Source organism: Dasypus novemcinctus, chromosome 1 (assembly GCF_030445035.2).
Source record: "Dasypus novemcinctus isolate mDasNov1 chromosome 1, mDasNov1.1.hap2, whole genome shotgun sequence".
Classification (NCBI taxonomy): domain Eukaryota; kingdom Metazoa; phylum Chordata; class Mammalia; order Cingulata; family Dasypodidae; genus Dasypus; species Dasypus novemcinctus.
In genome coordinates, this window is record NC_080673.1 from 21,520,944 (window position 1) to 21,542,967 (window position 22,024).

The 22,024-nt window shown below is 40.8% G+C and overlaps 1 protein-coding gene across 5 annotated transcripts in view; it reads right to left on the minus strand.

Annotated features, from left to right (window-relative positions):
• Positions 1 to 22,024, minus strand: part of PALLD (palladin, cytoskeletal associated protein) — a 467,101-nt gene that overhangs the window by 439,502 nt on the left and 5,575 nt on the right. For all 5 annotated transcript variants that reach the window (XM_058309553.2, XM_058309467.2, XM_023583763.3 and 2 more), the window contains exon 2: positions 5,171 to 6,153. In XM_058309553.2, coding sequence (XP_058165536.1) covers positions 5,171 to 6,072 — 902 coding nt within the window. In that variant the 5' untranslated portion in view covers positions 6,073 to 6,153. The remainder of the gene's footprint in view (positions 1 to 5,170; positions 6,154 to 22,024) is intronic.

Here is a 22,024-nt window from a genome sequence, read left to right on the forward strand (position 1 = left end):
ACAACTCCCAGGGATGGGCCTCCCTGACAACATGGGATTACTCCAAAAGGGGGACAGAATAAAGTTTTCCTGGCTAAGAGATTTCAAACAGAGTCAAGGGTCATTCTGGAGGTTACTCTTTCGCAGGCTTCATCCAGGTAGTGCAAAGCCCAAAAAAATACTCTGAACTGTGTCTAAGAAAAGCCGTAAAATCATTTCCCCCATGTAACGTGGTTATTTAAACCTATCATTCTCAATTTACGTACTAAATTTATTTCTCAGAAAGTCTCTGAATTATTCCCCTGCCAGGCAGCCATGGAACAAAGAGGGCAAAATGGCAAGCGACTTCCTCTCTGCTCCCTGAGGTCCACGCTCCTTTTCATCAGGAAGAAACCAGAAAGATCTGATGTCCAGATTATCCCCAAGATTGAGAATTTTATAAACAGAGAGGGAGGAGTTGTGACTGAGGGTTAAAAATTAACAAATAATAATGATTGCTAAATCATTATATAGAAACCTCTATATTATAAAATAGCAAAAGGTTAGTACCTGAAATTACTAAAGTTGGCTGGAGGGGCCCCACCCCACCCCTCTAGCCAGCTCACTCTAGACTTAACCTCACCCTTGGGTGAGTTTACTGTTGGGATGGGAATTCTAGATTGAGCTCACTCGGTGTGTTTACTAAGGGGAGGGTAACTGCTCCACCCTCCGCTGTTATAATATCCATATGAAAAACCTGGTGACTGACTCCACCCTGTATTTTCTTCTGTCAGAAGCTTGGTCTCTGCAAACGATTGTAACTCCGTATCTTCCCCCTGGTTTGGGGTCCACCCCCAACATGTTTAACTCCTTCATGTTTATTAATGAAGGAACCTGTGTCCAGCTGCACTCCAATTATTCATTAGCACCCTGATGTTATAAAACATTAGAATTTCTGCAGATCAGAGAGGCAGTTTTGAGGCAGGAGGCCACTGTGCTCGTTGCTTGTGCAACCAATAACACTCTTTCTCTCTTTGAAACCAGTATCTCAGGAATTGGCTTTAGAGAGGCATCTGGAGGAAAGACTGCTGTTGCTTGCTATCAATCGCTGCAGCACATGGTGAGAAATCAGACGGCCTGAGCTATATTCCAGTCTTTACGTTTAATTAATTGTCTTTCTATTGTGGCAAATAATTTCCAGTTTTCTATTTTACTTTCCTTCTATTTAAATGATTCAAAATATGTGATTGTCATAATGCAGTGAGAATATAAGGGATAGTTTTAACCTAAAACTAACTCACAAGAGTCAAGAGAGAAGAGAGTAAGGAAAGTGAACAACATAAGAGACAGGTCTTCATCCTGGTCTGGAGTAGGGCATGAAAAATGTGGAACACAGAACATAATCAGAAAAATATATAAAATCTGACTTATGGGAAACGGACTTGGCCCAGTGGTTAGGGCGTCCATCTACCACATGGGAGGTCCGTGGTTCAAACCCCCGGCCTCCTTGACCCGTGTGCAGCTGGTCCATGCGCAGTGCTGATGCGCGCAAGGGGTGCCCTGCCACGCAGGGGTGTCCCCCGCGTAGGGTAGCCCCACGCGCAAGGAGTGCGCCCCGTAAGGAGAGCCGCCCAGCGAGAAGGAAAGTGCAGCCTGCCTAGGAATGGTGCCGCACACACGGAGAGATGACACAACAAGATGATGCAACAAAAAGAAACACAGATTCCTGTGTTGCTGACAACAACAGAAGCAGATGAAGAAGAAAGATGCAGCAAATAGACACAAAGAATAGTCAACCGGGCGAGGGGCGAGAGAAATAAATAAACCTTTTTTAAAAAATCTGACTTATTTTGTTTGATGTCATAGAGTTCAAATTGTTAACTAATTAAGTTGTTTGTAATTTGAGTACTGTCTAAATTGTATATGACTTCAATTATCATACACAGGCTTTTCCCCATCAGCTTGTTGAAGTTTTGTTGGGACTATGCAAGAGTAAAGGAGAAAAATGGTCATTTCAGTCTTATTTCTAGTTACAGCTGTTCTTTGTACAATGTGGAAGGCTGAAGTGATTATTATATGTAGAGTAGAAATGTCTTCAAATGACTGGCTGTTTCCTCCCACTCTGTTTCCATCCATCTTCCCCTTGGCTGGCGCCACTTCATCTACATTCATAAATTTTACTAAGCCCTGGTTCCAGCATCAATCCAGTCTCTCTTTAGGTCCAATTTGAGGAGTCCTAGGTGAACAGTTGATGAGCCCAACAATGTTAGTCCAGCAGTTTGTTTCCCTCTTCTGTGCCTAGTACAAGTCACTAAATCCTGCCTCATTTAATTATGTCTGGATCTCTCCTGCCTGTTCTGTTCTTTGGTCTTTTTGGGACAGTGGTCCTGCCCTTTCCTCAGGTAGCCTAAAATCTTGAAGGCTAGTGTTCCCAGGTCCCAGGCCTTGTATCTGGGTCCCGATACTTGCCATATCTTCCTGAAGCGCATTCCTTTTAAGTACACCTGGACCTTACCTTTGCCCAGCTGCCAAGCTCCTCTGCATCATCACCCTCACTCATGTCCCAGTACAGCTACCAATTGCCTTGTCCTGGACCTCTCTGCACGTACTGGCCTGTTGTCTCATGGGTCTCTGCTTGGCCCAGATTCTCCTGACAGCTGCTTGCCTTTCCTCTGGTCTGACATCTGTTTCTGGAACCTTATGAGTGGCCTGCCAGTCAATCGGTTCACCTAATCTTGGAATCCTGCCCCTGGACACCCGGCCAGGGCCAGGTCCCACAATGCCCCTGGACAGGGAACTCGTCAGTAAAGGTCTTCTTCCCCTTACAAAATTCCATTCAAAGAAGAATCCATCTCTTTAGACTTTTGGAGGTCTCATGTGGTCAAAAAAGCTGCATATTCTTAGGCACTCTTTGTATACTTACAAATACATGGCATAGAAGACCAAGATTTTTGGAAGAGAAACTAAGAAAACTCATCTCAATGTCAACTATACTTTGCCTCTCAAAAAAACTAGAAAGGATGTAAAAATTTTGACAAATAGCGAATTTTACACACCAGAGTATTCCCATCAAAGATTTAACTATTCTAGGAGGGCACAATTTGTAACGACTAATGAACATTGGCCATGTGCTTTGGTATACTGAGAGTCAGAGAAAACCAGTCAAGTTAGTAATACTGTAGCTACTAACTACACCCTCAAAAAACTGAGAAAGATGGAGGAGGGGAGAGAAGCAGAAGCATGAACTTGAGGGCCCCTAGAATTACCAAACACTTAAGTGAATTTAACTTTTTCTTGTGAAACTGTTGACTCTAATACAGTAATTACGGTCTGTTCAAATGAATTGTTCCTTGATTCTAAGTGAATTGCTTTTTTGTCACTTTTGAAAAGATATGGCCTACTGCTTGCCATAATTAACCTATTTTGGAGGTAAATGTAGGTGGAGCTATAGGTAGCTTGAAAACCTTGGAACTGTTCTGAGTGATATGCAAGTGTGTTTCTACATGAATAATTATTTCTTCCCAAGATTCACAAGTTTTTAAATATTTAATCTAGAGCCTGAGTCAATTCCTTTCTATCAAGCAAAATATATGAAAAATAAATTCTCTTGTAGAAAAGATATTTAAATGCAGAATTATAATTAAATAGTTTATTTTAGGATCACATTAAGAAGCTTTTTACTGCCCTCTGGTGTCAGTTTCTTAAAAAGTATGGTGAGATAAAATTATTGTAAAAACTGAAGGAAGGTGAATTAATTGAACAAATTGATTGAGAAAAAAAAATTCCTGCCTCCAGTTATTTAATTTTTAAGACAGTAATATAATCCTTGCTTTATGTTTAATGAGCAATGATTTGTCAAATTAAGAATCCAACACTAGCAAAGTATTAATGGGTGGAGGCTAGAGCTATAATAAAGTTTGATTTATGAAATACTAAATTAAAAAGAGCAGTGTTACAGTTTTGAGCCAGTGTTTTCTAGTTTCCCAGTTTATCAAATTTCACAGCTTTGAATTTATTTTTTTATAATTCTGTAATTCAGATAAAGTATTTTCCATTAATAAAAGCAAAGCTTTCAAAATAAGTGAAGGAATAACTTGTTTTTTGTAATATAATCCTAAATTTGAACGTTATTTTTACCTTATCATATGCAATTAGGAAACGAGGAATAATAAAGATAATAGGTAAAACCAGCGGAGCACTTACTAGTACAAGGCACTACTTTATTTTCACACATATTGTACTCAATCTCAATATTAATAATATAGAATGAAATATTACTATCATTTCCATTTCACAGGTGAAGAGGTTGAGTCACAGTGAAGAAAAGTAAGTTGCCTAAGAGGACACAGCTAAAAGGTGACAGCATTAGAAACACTGTAGCCTGATTCCAGGGTCCCTCCCTTTAACCTTTTGCACAAAGAAGGTAAAAACCCTGCAATGAAGAAGGAAGAACTTGTAGAACTTATCATGGACATAACAAGGCAGTGTGCATGTCTATTGACGCCACCTAACTCTACACACACGTCGCATTGTTATTTTTTACTGTACCCAGGCTCAAGTGAGCAGGAACCATGCATGAGTTAACAGGTCTGATATTCCCAACTCAGCTCATCACGTCTTCCTGTTTTGTTAGAAAGCTTCTGCCGTCCTTGGTCACATCACATCAGAGGTGTGTATGCATGCCTATCTTACTGAATATTTGCCAAGTTAGCCTCCGTCTTAGACCAGATTCTCTCTTTGGGGGCTAATCTTGTGGCCTCTAGACACCTGTGCTTTCATCTCTGTCATGCCAGACAAGCTGGGTTTTCTCATTTTAGACCCACTTTCAACCATCTTCAGTGACTCATATTCAAATACACACACACTTTCCACTGTACCTTCAATAAGTCAGTTTCACGTTCTAAGTGTTCCTGCCCACTCTTAATTCCAGAGTCCCATATAACAGCTTGTTTGTGCTCCTCTGTGCCTGGTCAGTCCTTTGCCTTCCCTCTGAGTTAGTAACCCAGATGGTCCATGACAACAGATCTACTGCCAGGGACAAGCGGAACGGCTAGTATTCGTGATTCTGGAATGTTCTTGCCTTGTGGCTACTTGGGAACACTCTACCTCAGGCTCTGGAAGGAGTAACTCTACAGGAAAACGCTTCTCCTACATTAAAGTAAAAGCAGAACTCCACACACGTCATGAGATAGTCATAACACCAGATTCTTACCTGATGTGAGGAGCTGGGTTTCCAGTGACTCGACACTCCAGAAAGACTCTGCTGCCTTCTGCCACCTCTTGGCTCCTCAGCTTTTGGATGAACCGAGGTGCGGATGGAAAGTGGAGCGCGCTCTGGGGCTGCGGGTGAGAAAGGCTGGCGCGTGGCCCGGCCGCGTCCTGGTTGGCCTGGTGGCGGCACCTGGCCTCGGGTAGCTTGACCTCTGCTTCTAGCTCCTGGTGGTCTTCAGTGGGGCTCTGGCTGGCTGAGGCGCCCACCAGGACTGACGGCTGATTCTTAGGAGACAGGTACCCGCTGTCTGGAGACGAGGACTCCCCATTGGGGCTTCTGTTCCTCGGCTTGGCTGCTTCTCTAAATATGGATGTCAGCTCCTCAATGAAGCAGGCCGCCTTGTCACACAGCTGGCTCTGGGGACCAGCCTTCCCTGGAGGCGCCGGTTTGGGCCTGGCACTTGGGTTCAGAGCTTTGGCACCCCGTTTTTGACTCTTCCGGAGGCTCCGGATATAGCTGGGGCTGGCCAGCAGGGGCGAGGCGGCTGGTTTCCTCTTGGAGACAGGCGAAGGGACATTGGCAGGTGGTCCCTCCGTCAGAGGCTGGACGGTGCTGGCGGCCTGAGGCCTGCCCGCAGAGCCCTGCCCGCCCGGGGCGCTCCCGCTGGGGGGAGGCTTTTCACAGGGGCGCACGGCAGAGCCGCTCAGGATCTGCGAGATCTCCCTCTCCGAGTCCAAATCCGTTTCCGAGTCGGCGATGGCCCTCCGGGCCAGGTCGAGACTCTTGTTTATCTCTTCCTGGCTGAGAAAAGCAGACAGGCCTGGGAAGAAGTCAGCATTGTCTTCTTCCTGCATGTCCGACAGAGAGTCGTAGAAGGAGTCATGGGAGGAAGTTTCTGACATATTTGAGCCGTCTTCAGACACTCTTGGCCGGCTTCGGACAGGAAGGCCGGAGGCCCTGGGAACCAGCTTTCCTCAGCAGCTCTGAAAGGCAACGTAGAATGGCTGAGTGGATTTTTTTAAAAAAAGCTAGCATAAAACTAAACTTCTACAAGTGGGGAGAAATAGTAAGGTAAAACGTAAACTTATTTTCATAATTTTTCCCCTATTTTATAATTTAGAGGAACTATCAAGCTGAAATAAGTAGTCCCATGTTTGTCATTTTTCTCTTTTTATTTATTGTGTGTCTGTGAGTAAAGAGTGACACACTGTGAGCATCACAGGGCAATCTGCACTTCTCACCCTCTCCTTTTTTCCCCCTACACTACACTTCATTAAAGCTCTAATTTCATTTACTCTTTTGAGATTAGTAAGACATTGATGGTTTTAGTCACTCTAACAGCTCATCTGACCCACAAAGTACTTTTTGATAATTCCAATTTTCATTTGTTTTTCGTTTTCAGTGAAATATTTGAAACTTTATTGTCTGATCCTTTCCTTGTGTCCAGGAATACGTTCATTCACATTCATTTGTTCCGCAATTAATCCAGCACAGTTATCGACCACCTGTTATGTTTCAGGTGCTGGAAATGCAGCTGTGCTCTAGACCAGGGGTTGGCAAACTTTTCTGTCAACAGCCGGATGATAAATATTTTAGACTTTATGGGCCATATAATCTCTGTCACAACTATTCATCTCTGCTTATGTAGCCAGAGGTTATACATAAATGAATGAACGTGGCTATGTGCCAATAAACTGTATTGATGAAATTTGAATTTCATAGAAATTGAACATGTCAAAATAGTCTTCCTTTGATTTGTTTTACAACCATTAAAAAAGGTAAAAAAGCACACATTCTTAGTTTTTGGGCAGTTCAGATATGGGAGGTTGGTTGGCCCAAAGGCTGAAGTTTGTTGGTTCTTTTTTTTTTTTTAAACACTTATTTTTAATTTCTTTCTCTCCCCTTCCCGCACCCCAGTTGTCTGCTCTCTGTGTCCATTCGCTGTGTGTTCTTCTGTGACTGCTTCTATCCTTATCAGTGGCACCGGGAATCTGTGTTTCTTTTTGTTGCATCACCTTGCTGTGCCAGCTCTCTGTGTGTGTGGTGCCATTCTTGGCAGGCTGAATTTTCTTTTGCGCTGGGCAGCTCTCCTTACGGGGCGCACTCCTTGCGCTTGGGGCTCCCCTACGCGGGGACACCCCTGCGTGGCAGGGCACTCCTTGCACGCATCAGCACTTTGCACGGGCCAGCTCCACACGGGTCAAGGAGGCCCGGGGTTTGAACAGCAGACCTCCCATGTGGTAGGCAGACACCCTATCCATTGGGCCAAGTCAGCTTCCCTTTGCTGGTTCTTGTTCCAGACTGGCATAGCACTTGCCTTCAAGGAATTAAAAGTCATATGGGGGAAGCAGATTTGGCTTAACGGATAGAGCTTCTCCCTACCACATGGGAGGTCCAGGAATTCACCTCCTGACCCACGTGGTGAGATGGCCCATGCACAGTGCTGATGCGCGCAAGGAGTGCTGTGCCATGCAGGAGTGTCCCCTGTGTAGGGGAGCACCATGTGCAAGGAGTGTGCCCCATAAGGAGAGCCACTCCTTGCGAAAAAAGTTGCAACCTGCCCAGGAGTGGCGCCACACACAGAGAGCTGATGCAGCAAGATGACGCAACAAAAAGAGACACAGATTCCTGGTGCTGCTGACAAGAATACAAGTGGACACAGAAGAACACACAGCGAATGGACACAGAGAGCAGACAACCGGGGGAAAGGGGGGGAAGGGGTCGAGAAATGGGAGAGAAATAAAAAAAGAAAGAAATCTTAAAAAAAAAATTCCTATGGGGAGGTAAAGGGGCGAAGTGGAATAGATGTTAAACAAATAATACGCAAGTGATATACTGTTATAGGGCCTCAAAAAAAGTGAAAGTTGCTGTAAAAGTAATAACAACCTAATCTAATCATCAAAGACGTGAAAGAACTATGTGTATTCTATTAGACATTTATATGGAGATAATAGCAGAATTAAATAAAATGTTTTTAATTATCTGCAAAATAATTGGACTGGGCAGCAATTTCAATTCCACTGTTACTTTGAACTAAACATTATAAGGCAAAGACTCCTCTGGTATTCCAAATGTGTTGTTCTTTTTCCACATACTGTTCTTAGAATATTAGGAGAAAAGGTCTAGAAAACTTTAGAAGATGGGAAAGGAGAGATTCTTGGGATAAAAGTATATTTGTGTATTAAGGCAAAGAAGACTGTATTTTATTTTATTTTATTTTATTTTTTTTAAAGATTTATTTATTTATTTAATTCCCCCCTCCCCCAGTTGTCTGTTCTCTGTGTCTATTTGCTGCGTCTTGTTTCTTTGTCCACTTCTGTTGTCGTCAGCGGCACGGGAAGTGTGGGCGGCGCCATTCTTGGGCAGGCTGCACTTTCTTTCGCGCTGGGCGGCTCTCCTTACGGGTGCACTCCTTGCGCATGGGGCTCCCCTATGCAGGGGACACCCCTGCGTGGTGCTGCACTCCTTGCGCGCATCAGCACTGCGTGTGGGCCAGCTCCACACGGGTCAAGGAGGCCCAGGGTTTGAACCGCGGACCTCCCATGTGGTAGACGGATGCCCTAACCACTGGGTCAAGTCCATTTCCCTGTATTTTAATTTCTTGCAAAATTACTTTTCTTTGGGGCAGAAACTGGCCTGAGGGAAATTTAGTTTTTATATTGAATTCGGTGCTGAGAGAGAGATTGGAAAACATCAAGTGTCAACTACACCTGTAGCAGGTTAAGCTGAAAGTTATCAGCTTGATAATTGAAACAAAACCTCTGTTTCCTAAAGTGACCAACTTCTGAAACAGAACCTGGGATAAATGTATCACACAGAAGTCACCATCTTCTAAAGCAGAAACTGGGAGAGATGTATCACACAGAAAATAATCACCCACTTGAAATGTATTTGTGGAGTGTCTACTACATGCCAAACAAAGTGCTAGGTACTGGGATACAATTTTGAAACAAAGTTTTTGCTTCCATGGAACTTAAATAAGGGATAAAAATAAGTAAATAGGCACATAGACTCCCTGACAAGGGTTACTATGTGAGAAGAACAAACTGCTATGTTAGCACCTACACAGGATACCAGTGTTTGGGATCAGGAAATGTTTTCTGTAAGAGTTGAAGCTGAAAGCTGTGCCTGAAGGATGAAGAGAAATCAGCGAGGGAAAGAGGAAACTGAGAGACGCTGACACAAAGACTTGGACCCAGAGAGAGCGTGGCAGTTTCCAGTAATTCATGAAGATGGAGAAAATAAGTCTATAGATGAGGCTAGAAAGCAGGAGTCAACTTAAGAAAAAGCCTGAAGCCATATGAAGAATTGAATTTTACCTTATGCACAGTTGGGAAGCCACAAGAATGTAAAGTGCATGAGAAACATTACCAGGGTTGCATTTTAGAGAGATAACTCTCATTGTAGCCTGGCTCTGGAGATGGAGACAGGAGTGGAGGAAAGCAAGACTGAAAGTAGAGAAGTAAATGATAGGCTCTTGCAGTAATCTAGGGGTTGTGTAAGTTTATCATTGTTCTATTTCTGGCCACCCCTCATCTGACCCCCTTCCTAGTATTGGCTAATTCCTCCTATTATCAGCCTTAGTGAGAAACTGGGCTCACTTATCATAATGGGATGTGAAAGCTCCAAATATTTGCTTTCCCAGCCCCAGGTGTTTTGGCACATGATTTAGCCTTGGCGATTTGATGCCTCCACCCTGGATTTTGATGGGAGAGCTAGCAATTTAAGGAGGCAAGATCTACGGGAAACCGTTCTGGCAGCTGGACACAGAGGCAGCAGCACATGGATTGTGTAAAGGCAGCTGTGGCACTGTGCAGAGGGAAGTCCAAGGCTGGACACAGGAGATGGAAGCTGTGTGATGACCGCTCAGCTGTGGCAGCAGTGGTAGCCACATGTGAGCAATTCTGCCCCTGTTTTGGTCTTGCCTGCAGCATAGACTCTAGACCTCTTCCACGACTTAGTACAACTTCTATCCATAAATCTCTCTGAACCGGTGTTGGCCAAAGAATAATTTTGTTGTTAGTCACTAAGGAATTTCAATGGTAGATAAAAAAGGTGATAGAGGTCTAACCAAGTAACAAAGAAATGGAAAACAATGGACTGAACCAATAGATAAAAGAAGGAACTGACAGGAAACGGTGACCGATTGAAAGGGGAAATGACTGAGAGGCAGGAGGACGTTTCTTACTTAAACAACGGGGTGAATGATGCCGTTGACTTACGACGGGGACCCAAGTGGAAGGACAAGTCTTGAGGAAAAAGTAATTTTGTTACTTTTTATTTTGTATGAGCCTTTTGTGCTTGAGGAAACTTTGAAACCTCTGGTGTTAACATATGAAAGACAGTTTATGATACTAGTTCAGATACCAGGAGAAAGGAGAGTGGAGCTGGACTGGGCTTCCCTTGCTAGTGGCACTTGAAGCCACAGGAATTGATAAAGGCTTGAAGGAACAAAGCAAGAGGGAGCAAAGAGAATCCTCCAGCCAGTAGGGGGGAAACCAGAAGGGTGGGGTGATATGGGAGGCAAGAAAGCAAACATCCTGCGAAGGACAGAATTTACTTCGATTTAACAACTGGGAACCTATAGTGCCATTGGTAACAACTGTTTTGGTATATGTGACAGAGATATAGTTAGAGTCTTATGCTAAAAAGTTCCATAAGGAGAGGAAGTCTAGATTCCAAGTGTGGTTGATTGTTTTGAGAAGTATGTGAAAAGGCAGGGAGATAGACCTCATGAAAGGTAGTGAGGCTTTTCATTTGTTTGTCTTTTAGGATGGAGGATAGAAACATATTTCAATGCTGATGGAATTAGTCAGTAGAAGGAGAGAAGCTGAAGATACACGTAAGAAACATTTATAGACCAGGTCTCCATGGAGGTGAGAAGAAATGGACTATCAAAGCAAAAAATGGAGTGTTCAGGTTTCGGTGGGAAGGGGAACAGTTACCCTTACAAAAGAGAAAAATAATAAAGCTATGTATACTTATTTGTGCATGGCAAGGGGAGAGAAGAGAAGGAGGAGGAGGAAGAAGGGAGAAAGGAGGAGAAGGAGAGGAAGGAGGAGAAGGAAGGGATGGAGGAGGAGGGAAGGACAAAACAAGAGGGCAGAACCTGCATAAATTTTAATTGACAGAAAGGGGAATTCCTTCCTGGTGAATTCTCTTTATTTTTGGTGCATCTGGAAGTTTATGAAGACAGGAGATGATTTGATAGAGCTGTTGTATAGAAAGGGAGAAAGCTTCCTAAGAAGTAAACCCTTCTTAGGGCAGTGGTGAGGGTCTAGTTGAAGTTAGATGTGACGTATTTATTCTGTCATTAATCTGTGTGATTGGGCACTTCCCTCTACCAGAGCTCAGCAGTCCCAGTGCAGAAAGGAAGAAGGGAGATGGCTCAGGGTTTGGCACACAGGTAACATGGGAGAGAAATGGGTATAGGCATTTGAGAATATAGGCAAAGTGTGTTGCACTGATCCTGAAATCCATGCTGAGTTGGAATACATGGGTGGGAGTTTGAATATGGAGAAATGAAGAGATTGAAGACCCAACGAAAGCAAAGAAAGGGTATATATAGTGAGTTTGACTGAATGAAGGACCTAGAAGGATGTATTAAGAGAGTGGACTGTCTGAATTGATAATTTTAGAGACAGAGTGTTCTGACCCTGACTGCCTTTAGAGTGTGGCCACACAATTGAGTAGTTAAAGTGGACTGGGGGCGATAAGTCTCCGAATGTGAAAAAGTCATGAAATGAGAAGCCCACATGTGAAAGTTACTTAGACATGGTAGATCCTGGGTTTAGTGTTGAGGGGAGGAACGTAATTCTAGTGCCTAAAGTTACCACATGGCCTGTATTCCCAGCATGGGCTCCAGGGTGCTGCCATGTGAAATGAGGAGAGGGGGCTCGTCTGGTGTTGTGCTACTTCTGAGCAGACCAAGTGGTGCTGAGTGCTCTAGTTCAGAGCTCTCACAGCAAAACAACCCTTGTTCCCCTTGACTGTGGCAAGTGCTCCAGTTATGCCTTCATACAATAATGTCATATTTGTATAATTATGCTGAATTACTGCCTGTTTCCTCCATTAGCCTGGACCAGACTGGAGGAACTGCACCTGCTGTACCCTCATTGCCCAGCACAGTGCCGGGCACAAATTAGACGTTCAATGACTATTTGTTGAGTGAATGAAAAATGAATGCCCCTGTCCTGATAATGGTTTCTTTGGTCTGTCATTTCACAAAGACTATAGAATGGGGCTAGCTACAGGTTTTTGTAAATAAAGTTTTATTAGAACATGGCCATACTTGTTTGTTTTGACATTGTCTTTGGCTTTTTTGTGGAGCAATGACAGAGTTGAATAGTTGCAACAGAGACTAAATAGCCCACAAAAACCTGAAATATTGACTGTCTGGCCTTTTACAGAATAAGCATGCCGACTCCTGTTACAGAACATTAGCTGCCCAATGAATTAATATAATATATTTAGAGACTAAGGCTGATGATGATAATGGCTAACAGTGAACTGCTTACTGTGAGATAAGGCATTGTGCCAAGAACTATACGTAGATTATTTCATTTAAAACACGACAAAGGCAGAAAATGTGAGAGAGCCAAGATTCAAACCCAAGCAGTAACCCCAGAGCCCATGATCTTAAACATATTTTACTACCATTGCATTATCATTTTCACAACTGAGAATCCTAAGCAATCTATCAAAACAAAATTGTGGATCAGAAATCCATCCCTCTATTAATTCAGTTATACTTAGTACAAAAGGACCATAATGTGATAGATTTTCAAACTTCACAAAAAGCACTGTATAAGGAAGCTTAAAGCAAACTTCTGAATGATGAAAATCTTTTCATCTTTTTTTTTTAATGTTAAATAGGGAGTGTTTGCTCGAGGCAGATTATCTCACTGGCTTATTAACGTACATTTTGGTTTTAAAGAGGAACCATCTGACTGGATCCAGTTGTCAGGATTAGGTGTAGCTTAAAAACTGCTTGCGTAGTGAAAAAGAGAATAATAGCTCTCTGGCATATCTGGCTCAGGTTTAACGTGCGATCCAGTTATTGCTGGAACACACACGCGGTCCAGGGAAAATGCTCATTCAACATGGGAATGGACTAGGGAGGTTTCCAGATGAGTTAAACTCACAGGAAAACTATGTTTCAGAGGTCACCAGGTCTGTCGACACCCCAAAATTAAAAGGTCATGATCAAAAGGGATGAAATACAATGGTGAACATCCATTTTCCTAAGTTCTCATGTTTTATTTTTAATGGTGCTCTTCATAACTCAGCTGTTGTGATAGACAAAATGAAAAAGTCTAAAAAGATTCCATTTACTGCCTTTAATGAGTAAAGAGGAAGTGAGGTAAATGCCAAAAATATTTAAATCTTTCCACTTTAGTAGGTAAAATAAAAAGATTTTGAAGTTTTGAGGAACAAAGCGTTCACTGACATCTTTAAAATTCCTTGACTCCTGTCTCTACCCTCCTCCTTAAGGAATTAAAATTGCCTGGAACTTCCTCTTTTCCTCTTCCAAGTCTTTTTCATCATCTCCATCAGTAATAGTTCACATCCCCTCAAACTCTTTTAAGGCACAATTATTCTGATTTATTTGAATTTGTGTAGTTCTAGTTTCTCAACCTCAGAATTGCCTCTTCCCTGGCCCTGCCCTTTTTATTTATTTTATATATTTATTTTTTATTATCTTTTTTTAAAAAGATAAATAGATCACACAAAATGTTACATTATAAAATATAAGAGGTTCCCATATACCCCACTTCCCACAACCCCCACTCCTACATTTCAACAACTTCTTTCATTAGTGTGGTACATTCATTACATTTGATGAGGTCACTTTGGAGCACTGCTACACAGCATGGATTCTAGTTTATGTTGTAGTTTACACTCGCTCCCAGTCCAATCAGTGGCTTACGGCAGGATATATAATATCCTGCATCTGTCCCTGCAGTATCATTCAGGACAACTCCAAGTCCCGAATATGCCCCCATATCACACCTCTTTTTCCCTCTCCCTGCCTTTGGCAACTGCTGTCCCTGCCCATTTTATTTTATTTTATTTTTGGTATTCAAAGGGATCTTTATTTCATCCTTGAATTTGATAGGGCAAGATCCTTAAATACAATCAGAAGGGTCTCATTGAGATAACATATTAGGTTTTGTGACTCACTATTCCCATTCCTTCTTCGATGGTCAGTTCCAAATTCATTACACAAAGATCACAAGGGGAACAATCTGTCTTCAAAGTCTTCCTTACGTAGTCTCTCATTTTTCTGGCAATGGCTTAGCTGGATGGAGTAGTAGTAAGTGAAAAGTAGGAGAACGTTGCTTTGAGCCAAATTTTATGCAGTCAGGACCCAATGCTCTGGATTTTCCAGGTCAAGAAAAGTTTTGAAGCTGAGAAAAATGTCCAAATTAAGCCATCATCAAGGCGATGCTTTGAAGACCAGCTGCTGGCAATCCTTGGCTTCTCTGCCACATGGTAAGGCACCTGGGGGCATCAGCTGGTATCTCCCTTCTCTTCTGGGTTTTGTCCATGATTCTTTTTACATCTATGGATTCCTTGCCCATTTTAGAACCACTCTTTGTTACATTTCCCCTTCCTGAAATGGTAAGTTGAAACTGAGTTCAATTGGACAACTGTTTATCACTCACTATGTGTAAGGGAGGCTTCATGGAGAGCAAAGGTGAGCTGGGCATATTTTCTATCCTTAAATGATCTTATAATTCAGGAAGAGAGATTAACCAAGAATAAAAATGACTCAAATATGTAGAAGAGTATAATTGCTTTTAAAACAGCCTAAACACATTGTGGTAAGGGATCAAAGATGGAGAAGAGATCACACTGACAAATTCAGCCAAGTCACCCCTGGCTCGTAAGGGAAGGTCCACAGCACATCAATGCTATCAGCACCCACCTGCCCTGCTGTGAACTGTCCGTTCTTATCTTCCTCACCACTCTCACACAGGCTGCACTCAAGCCTCCTGGCCTCCTTATCTTTCCTTGAACATTCCACATTCTTGCATGTCTTCATGAATTTGCATGTGGTGTTCCTTTGGCCTAAAATGTGCTTCCCTTCTAATTTCTATTTTTCAAATTCCAGTTCATCCTTGAGAACTTTTCTTAAATTTCACCTCTTTTGGTGCTTTCCACAATTCCTCAGTCAATATAATTTGCTTCTTCTTCTGAGCATGATGCTTTGCCCAGTATTTTGTTATAACATTCATCTAATTAAAGTATATTGATTTAGAGAGCCCTTTCCCCATTTGACTCTGAACAGTGTGAAAGTAACTGTGCCTAACCGTCTTTGAATGTCTAATGCTCAGCACAGAGTCTGAACCACCATAGATGATGTTGTAGAATTTGAGAAAGGTTCAATTATTTGTGTATAGAAAGGCCAGGATTCAGGAATGATTTTGAGAAGGAAAAATGGTTTATTGACGGCCAGCCGGACTCGGGAGCTTCCTGTTGCAAACCCAAGCCCTGAACAAGACTTTCGAGTTTCTTTTATACAGAGAGGAAAGATTAAATGGTCCTTTTGTTTCAGTTCTCAATAGGCTTGAATTAGCATATATTTTCCACATCCTAGGTAAGCTTTTAGCATGGACTTCATACATTCTAGATAAGCTTTTAGCATATTTGGTTTGCATTTCCCCTGAATATTTAAAGTTTATAGACTTTGCATTGCTAAACTGTTTCCTGGGACTGGAGTCGTTGCCATGGTCACCAAGGGCAGGACTGCAGCCTCTTACTGTCTCACACCCATAAGACAGACAATTTAGGTTATCTCTGAAGAGACAAAGAGCCTCCCATCCATAGCCCACACCAATGATAGAGAAAAATGAAGAAATAGCTGGCATTTTACACGTGTTGTGAACTCTGGGTAGGATTTAACAGGGGAGGCAGCACACAAACAAAGGCATGAGGCAGGAAGTGTTTCAGCTCCTCTCCCTTGCTTCAGTGATCTAAGTCCCACTACTGAATTTCTCTGGGACACCCTTGCTCTCCTCAGTGAAGCATTATTCCACTTTTTACCCTACCTTTTCATCTGTATTAACAATAGTGACTTGTGCCCTGAGTAATGTTTTCCAGTAAGAACTTGAGAAAGTAATTTGTGTTTTATATGTTAATAACTGTTAATGTATACATATAAAACACACATTATATGCTAGTACAAAACAGTCACAGGTCAGACACTGCAATGAAAAAAAAACACTTTATCCAGAAAGGCATTTGTTTTTTATATTTTCTCACTAACTTGAAAGTTTCTAAAAACAAACAAACAAAAAACCCTTTTAGAATTCAGGACCAGAACATTCATTCTGTATTATGGCATTTCTATATTAAACAAGGAAAATTCTGTAGCCTTTGGTGACTCCCTCTTTGTCATGGATGTTAGCAAGTTCAGGGTTAAATATTAAATCATAAAAATATAAATGTTTTTAGCCAAAATTTTTTTGCCTACTTTCTCTATGATTTATTCAGTCAATATATATTTATTAAGTGCCTACAGTGGGCTAGGTTTCTGTTTTACAGGCTGAGAAGCTGTGAGTATGGTCTTCTCTGCCCTAAGGAGCTAACACTTAATGGGGGAAAAGGCAGACCAAGGTAGTCAATTAAGAAAATTTCAGGTTCTGTGTTTCTTATACTTGGTTTGGTCTTATATTTTGGGCAACAGTATCTGTGATTTTATTGAACACATACTCAAATTATCTTTGAAATTGCCAGGATACAGTACAATACAATACAATAATAAAAAAATAAAATGCATGTTTGCATGTTAACATCACTGTCTCTAGAATGGAAGGCTCATACTTGGTGGGGAGAGAGGTAACAGTGACAGTCCAAGGAGGAGAAACCTTTCAGGCCACGGGTGTTCTACACTCCCTCAAATTGTACTATGGCAACACCTGCTTGTGCGACATCCTAATGATGCTCTGAAGGCAAACGCTCCCAGAGGAATTTTGACATTTATGCATAATGTCAAAATACTTGTCAAGGCAGCTTATCAGCATCTTGGTTTATCCCAAGCAAATATTGCTTTCAAATTTAAATTTCCCATGATTACCTACTTTGTTAAATTCCTGAAGCATAGCTGATTCTTTCCTAAGGGATTTTATATCATTAATTTATAGATTATACCTAATTGCATTTTGATGACTTACAACTTCTCCCTAAGTTAATATTGTCTGAACACTTTTTTCTCTTGTTCTACTATACAATTTAGAACATGTAGATAAGCGTTCATTGAACATTTTATTTTGGGTATGTATTTCACAAATTCTGAAATAAGCAATTTTACCATCTTAAATTATCTTGGCATTATTATGACAGTATCTGGGAAAACTTTATTTTTGAGTCCTTGAACATGCAATGTATGTGTAAATGTATGTGGTTTGCTTCACATACACACAGAAATATACAAATGATGGAAAAGATAGACAAATATGAAGATTGTGCTTTTAGAGTTGTTTAGTGTTGGGGATAGAGGATTTGAAAACCAGATCTATGATATCAGGGATAATCTACTTTGCCAGTCAGAAAATACTATTGGGATAGGCTCTTGCATGCTCCACATTAGGTGAGACATCCTTGGCTGTTAAAATGTAAAAGCATTGTAAGAGAGCTCCCTGATATGGAGGAATTTACTATCTATTTAGGGAAGATAAGGCACATACTTTGAGAAATAGCCTGGAGACTAGTAGAAATAACTCAGTTACAAACAATAAAAGCTATCCTTCACTGAGAGCTTAATGCAAAACAGTTCCTGAGGCACGGCTTTCCTGTAGTGAAACATTTGATCCTCAGAACAATCAATGGAGTAGCCATTGTTATTTTTATTATACAGATGACAAAACTACAGATACTAATTATACTACTACTACTACTAATTATTTGGTCCAACGTGAACAATCAGGAAGTGGTGAGTCACCGGTGAACCTGAATTTAACTTCAAAGTTTTCTCTTCCCATCAGGGACATTGCTGGTCATTACTCTAAGAATTTAGAGAATGGGAACATTTTTGCAATCTGTATAGGGAATACTCTTGCAGAGAGATGTTGAAGAACTACTCTAATTTTGGAAGAAAAAAGTGTTTGCTGTTAATGATATAGGCTATGGTTGGGGGCTGTTCATCTCTTCGTAGATAACCTAAGCTGTGTGTTGGGTGGTGAGAGCTGCAGCCCTGCCCTTGGTAACCATGGCAACAACTCCAGTCCTGGAAGAACAATTAAGCAATGTAAAAATCTATAAACTTTAAATATTCAGGGGAAATGCAAACCAAATGTGTTAAAAGCTTCCATGGAATGCATGAAGTTCATGCTAAAAACTTACCTAGAATATATTCAGTTCATGCTAAAAGCTTACCTAGAATGAGGGGAATATGTGTTAATTCAATCTTATTGAGCACTGAAACAAAGGACCATTTAACTCTTCCTCTGTATAAAAAGAACTCGAAAATCTTATTTGGGGCTCAGGTTTTGAACAGAAGGGTCCTGAGCCTGGCCAGTGGTAAATAAATTCTCTATTCCTTCCCCAAATTATCACTGAGTCCTGGCCTCTCCATACGCAAATAATTGAATCTCTCTTGATGTCTACTACATTTGAGGGCTCTCCCGGGATTTACAAATGAAGGCCAAAGAAGGTAGCATTTTGCTACCCCTTCCAGATCCCTGAGGAAGCTGGGAGGACTCAGGTGAACCCCAAATCTGGGTGCCCTTGTACTATGTTTAGTCCAGAAAAGATGTGGGCTCCAGTGGAATCCTCACAATGAAAATCAGGGGCAATGAAAGGTCTGAAGAAAAATTCTGGGAAAGAAAAAGACTCCAAAGACGGAAGAAGGTAAGACTCTGCTGGGGGAGCTTAGTGTTAGGAAAACCCTAGCTTTAATTGTTAGGAGGGGAAGTCTGATCAACTTCCTGAAAACCCCATTACCTCCAGAAATTGGGGGGAAGCCATCTCCTCCAGGTCTGAAAGAAAAGGAAAAAAAAAAGGGAAAAAAAGCCTGGTGTTTGGGTTTGGCTAGCTGCTTGTTAGCATCTGGTTCTGGTCTTGTCTCCACCGAGGTAGTGAAGGCTTGATTATAATAGGAAAGGAGGTTTATAGGTTTGAGTCCTAACATCCTGGAAATTGGTCTGGATTTAGAAAAACTTAGTTACAGGAAAATGAATTGGCTTTCCAGTGAAGCTTGGTCTGGGTGTAAAGTTAAGCAATGAAAGGGTTTAGGTGGAGTCTTTTGTTTTGGTGCTGAATTACAAATACATTTGCTTTCTAAACAGCAAGCATAAGCAGGAAATGCCATTACATTTTAGTATTGAAAGTTCTCTCTTTCTAAGGTTTGTAATGGTTGCAGGGGCAGCCATGTCCAGAAAATAAAATTGTAAGTCACATTAATAGGCTTTGTGCTTCTGTCTGTGTCTGTCCAGTGCTGGTGTTGAATTGTGTAATTATGTAAAATAGTAAACTCTGGTTAAGCTGGAACCTCCCTTGCTATTAGCAAAGGAGTGAAATGACTGTAGTTTATAAAGCAAAACCACGGAGCCTGAATGTTTGCGCATGCTCTGCTGTCTCGTCTCTGGGTCTGTGCCATTTGCCAGGGTTTGGGGATTGTCCATGTCTGTGCTGTACACCACACTAAACCTGGTCCCAGTCAGGATGGCTGATGAAACCAGTAACTTAGATCATGGCCCTAAGGGCGGGAGTCTCCCGGGAAGACGCCAAGCCTAAACAGTTCTTTCCAAGCCATTTTAGCAGCCTGGGACTCACTACCATCACCTTCTATCCCCTTCTCCCTTAAGAAGGATGCATAGCAAAAGTGGAGAGCTGGGAAAGGGGGGAGTGGCTTGCCCCTTTCCAGTGAGTCTGCACCTTCTATTTGTAAGCCACATTCCTATCTGATCACTGATCTACCTGGAAGGGGGGAGGTGAAGGGGGGAACCGAGCAGAATCAGTATTAAATGCAATTAAAATTTCCTCCAGAAGGCCTCAAAGGCCAAAAATAAATTTGCATAATTGACTTCTGCCCAGGTTCTGCTTTTCTCAATCTCTCTTTGCAAATCTATGTAAGAATGCTTTGAAATGTTTTAAGGCTGTAAAACTGGTAAAGTACCTTTATCTAAAGGAAGGAGGCTATTGCTTGAAACAAAAATCCTCGAATCACTTGATAGTCTTTTTAATGGTTTGGCTGAAAACTATCAGCAGTAAAAGTCATAAAACTATGAAAAAATAAAAAATAAAAGGAACCCCAGTTCAGCTTAACAACATCATGACTAAATTTAATCAGTCCACCCCCCAAGGTCCTGGAAATGCTAAAGATATGAAATTCTTCTGTTTTGATCTGTGCTTAACTTTGTGTTCAACTTTAAAATCTGTGTTTGGCTTTTGTCAGTTTGCTTGTGCCTAAGAAATTATGGTAAAAGGTAACTTAAAAATGAATCTGTAAATGCCAGTGCTGTCTAGCTGGTGAATTGAATGCATACCTTGCAGATAAATTTGTTCAGTTACTAGAAGTACAGGGAAGCTTCACAGGATTGTTACTAGTAAGGTTCTTGACACTTAATTAGTAAAGGTATCCAATTCATCTTAAAGTAAAAACATACTAAAAACTGTAACTAAGAATTAAAATCATTGTATAAGTACCTTTATATATATATATAAATTCATAACTAAAGCTATTACAATGGAGTAAATGTGGCCTAGATTTTGGCTATTGAAATGGTGATATTGAATTAATTTGCCTCTATTTATGGCTACTTTGGGTTTATCTAGTGCTTACTGTGATAGTGGTAGTTATTACTTAAACTTATCCTATAATTATTTTATAACTAATTTCACCCCTGGTCTTCAACTATTGTAATAGTGATTACAAACTGCATTTGCATTTGCCTTTACTTGCAGTTTCCATAGGTCTGGCCCACCCTTTAATGATTCAACTCAATAATTAAAATTTAAAAACTTATAGTTAAATTTAGAAAAAAAAAAGAAAGGGGTTTATGCATATTACTTTTGTGCCCTTTTAAATATTTTTGGTCTTCCCATTTCCTCTTTACCCTTAAAGAAAAAGCTACCTTTTTCCTTAACCTTTAAAATAATATAAATTAATTCTGATTGGTTATTTCTACCAGGAATCAGAAATAACTGTTGCCAGGTTTTCCAAGAGTAAGCAATACTCTTCCCAGTATACCAAACCTTACTAAACAATCCCCACCCGCATTGTTCAGGCTGTCTCGAAGGGAAAAAAAATGAGTAAGAGCTACTTGGTTTCTTTCCAGTCTAAACAAAAGCCCAAATGCTTGCCAGGTTCTCTCCAAACAGCAATGTAACTAGGAAAGTCAGTGAGGGAACTATATTTTGAATTAACCAGCAAAGAAAAAGGTTTTATATAACTAAATGGTGTTTCTGTATCAAACTATGCATGTCTGCCCATTTGCTCAAATTGTTAAAGTTAAATATGAAGTTATAAAGTAATACATATTTAATCATTGCTTTATATTCCAGAGCCTAAAAGTTAGTATGCTCTTAAAATTATTCATAGTTTTAGAATTCTCAAAAACAAAATTTTTAAGCCCTTGTAAAAAAGGAAAACAACATTCTTTATTTAATCAATAACAATTTCAACTTGTTTAGCTTAAGTATTATCTCTTGGGTTTATAGAATACCAGGTTAATAAGTTAACATTATATGTGTTAAATCTTTAAAATGATAAAAACTGTAAGCACATGTTTAATAAAATTAAATTAAATATAAAACTGCTCTCTCTTAAATGCATGAAGTAAATTCTGTTAGTCATTAATTATAATCTAAAATAAATTTGCCAGTCTATAATTGTGGTCAATTATAAAA